The 4,943-nt window shown below is 34.5% G+C and overlaps 1 protein-coding gene across 2 annotated transcripts; it reads right to left on the bottom strand.

The window, feature by feature from the left end:
• Window positions 1–833: 833 nt before the first annotated feature.
• Window positions 834–3,910, bottom strand: LOC132113320 (macrophage mannose receptor 1-like). 2 transcript variants are annotated; one of them, XM_059521125.1, is made up of 4 exons: window positions 3,772–3,910; window positions 3,330–3,698; window positions 1,737–2,197; window positions 834–1,220 (listed from the first exon to the last, which is right to left on the bottom strand). In XM_059521125.1, exons 1-4 carry the CDS (start codon window positions 3,806–3,808, stop codon window positions 1,104–1,106), a joined length of 984 nt encoding a protein of 327 aa, XP_059377108.1. In that variant the 5' UTR covers window positions 3,809–3,910; the 3' UTR covers window positions 834–1,103. The 2 variants fall into 2 exon arrangements, with proteins under 2 accessions (XP_059377108.1, XP_059377114.1); XM_059521131.1 differs by having other exon boundaries at window positions 3,330–3,695; window positions 3,772–3,827.
• Between the last annotated feature and the right edge of the window lie 1,033 nt (window positions 3,911–4,943).

Below are 4,943 nucleotides of genomic sequence, written 5' to 3'. Positions count from 1 at the left end.
CTTAATAACCACTAGCTTGAAAGGTTTTGGGACGTGACGTAGAAATAATAATAATAATAATAAAAAAAAAAATAATAATAATAATAATAAGGAGAAGCAGTTCTTCTGCTACATGTAACTCTTTTAGTAATTTAGTGGGTACAGGATCTAATAAACATGTTGTTGGTTTAGATGCAGTGATAAGTTTATTTAGCTCTTCCTGTTGTATATTTGTAAAGCACTGCAGTTTATCTTTGGGTGCGATGAATGAAGCTGAAGTACTAGATGCTGTAGAAGCTAAATTAGTTATTGTATTTCTGATACTATGTATTTTTAACAGTGAAGAAATTCACAAAATCATTACTGCTAAACTGGACAACATTGAGTTCGGGTTATGTCTGATCAATTATTAATCTAGCCACTGTGCTAAAAAAATAAATAATAAAAAAAATAAAATGAAAATAAAAAAAATGTTATTTTCTTTGAGTTTGCAGATATGCTAGGTCATGGCAGCAATTACAGCCATAGTTGCATAAACTTCTGACTAATGGTTGGAGAACTTCTAGAACTATTAATAACAAACATCTAATTGTGATACAGATTTTTGGTAAAACCGCCCAGCACTGATCTGTAGATTATAATGTGGTATTTTAAAAGTCTGTAGCAGGTCAAGTAATGAGCGCACAGCGGAAAGGGCAAATATAATATAACACTGAAATAATATCACCATAAATGACTCTAAGCACTTGTCTACATCTCTGTGATGAAATGAAGACAAAAGAAGTCTGGTGTTACCATTGTTATTATGTATTGTGGTCAAATTTCAACTGCCCCTACTTGTGCACTCCCATGGTGTAATTTAATGAAAACGCTGCAGTCAAGCCAAACTACATTTTTGCCTAACATCTTGAAAGATTTATTTGTAAACAAATACCAAACTGAAATAAATAATGTGTAATATATTTATATTCCATCATTAATTTATAATTTACCATGCATTGACTGTATTAATAACATGTGATGGTGTTGAACATCTTTAATTTATAATGAATACCTTTTTCTTAAATATTTATTAATGTTTGGACAAGTTATCTCTTGTATCAGGGTTTAGTGTTTCATTGGGTCTAACACCTCTTCTCTTGTGTGTTTTCTTGTGTTTTCTGCTGCTGGAAGATCTTCCCGTCAGGTTGGACGCTCCATTTTATGCTGGATGTGTCTTGATCTGAGAGGATCTCCTTCATCTAAAGACCAGATCAGATCAGTCATGAGTGAACGAGATCAATCTACTGCTGTTTAGATGTCAGTAATTAAAAAACTATAAATTTAGTATTTTTTGTTGTTGATTAAAATAAAATAAACACTGCAAAATAAAAATAAATACATTCTTACTTTTCCAATTTAATTAATCTAATTTTTGCTCTGTTTTTCGGTACAACTAAAATATAAACATTCTTAGATTAACAAGTATTCAAATGACAGAAAATAAGAAGCAAATTTAACAAAATGTTTTTTTTTGGTGTGTGTGTGTTTTATTAAAACAAGTAAAAAAGATAATATATAAGAAAAAGATATATTTATCTCGATCTAAGGATGTACAGAAACATGCAAACATGCAACGCACAAAAAAAAAAAAAAATTGGAGACAACTGGAAAAATGAAAAAAAAAACTATTCAGAACAGTTTTAAAATGACTATTCTGTGTATTAAACTATAATAGCATATTAATGATATTAAAATAACATAGAGAATCATCTGACCTTCTTCTCTATGGCCTCCATCACTACAGATTCATCTAGTTGTCCGTCTGTTTTGATTGTGAATCTCACACGCTGTATTTTTTTCCCGAATTCGCGGCAGTAGAAAGGCAGTGGAGTCAAGCAGGAGTTGTCAGACATCAGTCCTACATTACTGGCTTTCGCACAATCCTTGTTTCCGTTCACATCAGGCTGCCCAGACACCCAATTCACAGAGGACAATGATACACTGCTATTATCTGACCACTGCCATGGGATCAATGGGATCAATGGGGTCCGGTGCAGGCCGATCCAAGCATAGAAGATGCCCAAGTCAGAAAGAACTTTTGCGAGGAACATGTTCTCTGAGTTGTCTGTAATGGTGGCCAGGTCTACGTAGTTTGTTCTGCAGTAAATTTGAGCATCATACCAGTTCATGCTCGTTTCAATTAACTTAAACTTGTTCTGAAGTGTGTCCTGTTTGTCTGTAAGAAGTAGATTGGACCGAGAAACATTCTTTAAAATGTGAACTGCCATACAAAATTAACTATATGGTTATAAGTTTTGTTCACAAAAATGTGGACTCATCCTCAAAAAATGTCTTGGAAAAGGAATTTTATGAATGTAACATACATTTGTCAGGCTGCTATCTGCATATTTCATAGTTTCAGGATTGACAGCGTTATTTAAATGATGCATTGCAGCCTTAGCATAGGCAGTTGCCACGGGTGCAAAATGATTGTGGGAAACGCGCCCCCTTGTGACCAACATGCGCTCCGGCACCCATATATTAAGCAAAATCATAATTCATAATATGATAACATAATCATAATAACATAATTTTTGTATTGACTGATCATCAAACTGATTGAAATAATGTTAAAATAAAATAAAATTGACATAAATGAAAAATAATAAGATTTGACAACGTCATGTTGGAATAATTTCAACACTTTATGCGTCATGACATAAATATAATACATTATCATTAAGCATTAATTATGCATGGTGAATGCAGTTAAAACAGTTTTGCCATTTATGCGCTCTTAATGTATCATTTCTAAAAATAAAAATAAAAAAATAAAAAACATGAAAAAATAAAATTATCAGGGGCATGGATAATTACACTGTTTATATAATAAAAGTAATTCAGTTTTAATCATAACAGATCAGTATGGAGCACTGAGAAGTGATGTTTATGTTTTTGCTGATTTGTTACTGCAGTTTCATGCAGTGTCTTAAATATTACTGTTTTTAATCCAGTTATCTTTTGAGGCTGCTCATTTGTCACCTATGATATTGATCGTAACTTTTTATAAGGATCTTTTTAAAGATTTAAGAATGCAGTAAGGTCAGGTTTCACTTCCTCAGTATTTTATCTTGTGTTCCAGCACAAATGTCTAATCATCCTGGCATCAAGATACATTATTAGAGATCCAAAATGATTTAAAATTAGAGCTTAATCAATATCTTCTTATACTTTAAGATACCTTAAGTCATTTTGTTTCTCAAGTAAATGTATATTGATTTAAACATGTTTAGATACTTGTACTGAAAAACAAGACAGAAATACTAAGTACATCTTGTGAGATCTTTGAGTATTGTATTATTTCTTACCAGTTTGGCAAAAAAAATTGTATTGGTCAGTGCAGTATCTGTCACCCCATTGTCCACTGGGTTTTTCACCCACACAGGCCTCGTTTGTGACGGATACGTCTGGATTCCCAGTATCCCACATCACATAGCTGATCGGTGTGTTTTGATACGACCAATGCCAGACCTCTCTGTAGAAACCGATCCAGGCCACAGACTGAAAGTTCACAGCGTTTGCTGCCTCCTTTAGTTTGGCTCTGTCTTCATCGCTCTGAACCGTTGCCAGATCTGTGTATTTCTCTCTGCAGTAGGATTGCGCTTCTGTCCAGGTCTTTGGCTCTTGGATCAGGACGATTTGATACAGATCACATGAAACCTTGGACAGGATTCCTGCTGCAGGAAAATCAACAGTGTTAAACAGCTCTAAACCTCTGATCTGACATCAGTTTCTTTCACTGACACTCACCGAGAAAAACAACGAGTTGAATCTTGTTCTGTATCATCTTGTCTTCACAGGTTTGTTCACTGAAAGAAAGAAATGACAAGAATATGACATGTTGGTTAGGTTTCTGATATTGCAAAGGAAATAGTTTACTTTATAATCAAGGGGATTTATTGGAGATGAGCAAGCAGACATGACTGCAAAACATGTTCTTACAGAAAGAATCAGTGAATGCAAAAACCACTCTTTGACCTGAACCCCTTAAACAAGCTATAAATAATGATGAAAATGTTGTTTCATTAGTTTAACTCATCAAATTAACCAATTTCCACTTCATTTTTCATGAGATTTGACTTTTTCTATCATATAAATTAAGTTGAACTTAACCAATTTGATTATACTTATCTAGGTATAATAAGCTTTACAGTTGAAGTAGATTTTTTTTTTTTATTCAGCCATCGAAAAGCAACGAACCCCAATTTACCTGCTCTGGAGCTACTGAAGTGTGATCTTCTAAGCAGTAAATCAAGTGTCTTCTCTCAACAGACTTGTCTTTTACTCTCTACTCAACTCTTCATTTTATTATGCAAAATTTTTTGTCAGTACTGTTCGTAAGATGCTGAGACTGATTTACATTCTGATTTTGATGCAATATGAGACTCTTTATTCAAACAGCATTAGAGAGTGTAATGATAGAACACAGAAGTGCTTTTCACAATGATAAAACTTATGTCACAAATTAATTGTACAGTTTTCCTTAATATTCCTTAAGTGTAAAGGAGCACCAGTATCTAAAATGCTAGAAAAAGGTGTCTATAGTTACCTTTCAGCCGGTCATGTTCTATGTTTCGTCAGAAAGACACTGACGAATGGGGTCTCGCCTGAGAGCCCAATCACATTCGAGTGATAACAAAACGAGCCAATGGTAAACAATGTACCTTGGTCTGCGGGATTTGCATCTCAAGCTCCGCCCCGCTGTGTGGGTATATTAAGGAGCAGCGCAAGCAACTCACACTCAAGCTGTCGCTTCGGAGCTGAGCACATCGCTTGCTGCTTTTACCGGAGTGTTTACAAGCGAGTCAGCTGGTGTTGGTGTGACGGTGGCGGCGGTTCATCTGAGCTTCTTGCATTCAACTCCAGCATTCCCCTGAGTGCTTCTATCTCTAAAAGAGTAAATGGGTTGAGTTTGCGTTTTT

Source organism: Carassius carassius, chromosome 3 (genome assembly GCF_963082965.1).
Source record: "Carassius carassius chromosome 3, fCarCar2.1, whole genome shotgun sequence".
Classification (NCBI taxonomy): Eukaryota; Metazoa; Chordata; class Actinopteri; order Cypriniformes; family Cyprinidae; genus Carassius; species Carassius carassius.
Note: the sequence above shows the minus strand (reverse complement) of the source record. Positions and strands in the feature narration are given on the sequence as shown.

What these genes read in the sequence shown, in the direction of transcription:
- LOC132113320 (XM_059521125.1), bottom strand. Translation starts at nt 3,808, where the DNA reads ATGATACAGAACAAGATTCAACTCGTTGTTTTTCTCG. An exon ending in TCAACTCGTTGTTTTTCTCG is followed by an intron (nt 3,699 to 3,771) that starts GTGAGTGTCAGT and finishes ATTTTCCTGCAG; the next exon opens with CAGGAATCCTGTCCAAGGTT. An exon ending in CAATTTTTTTTGCCAAACTG is followed by an intron (nt 2,198 to 3,329) that starts GTAAGAAATAAT and finishes TACTTCTTACAG; the next exon opens with ACAAACAGGACACACTTCAG.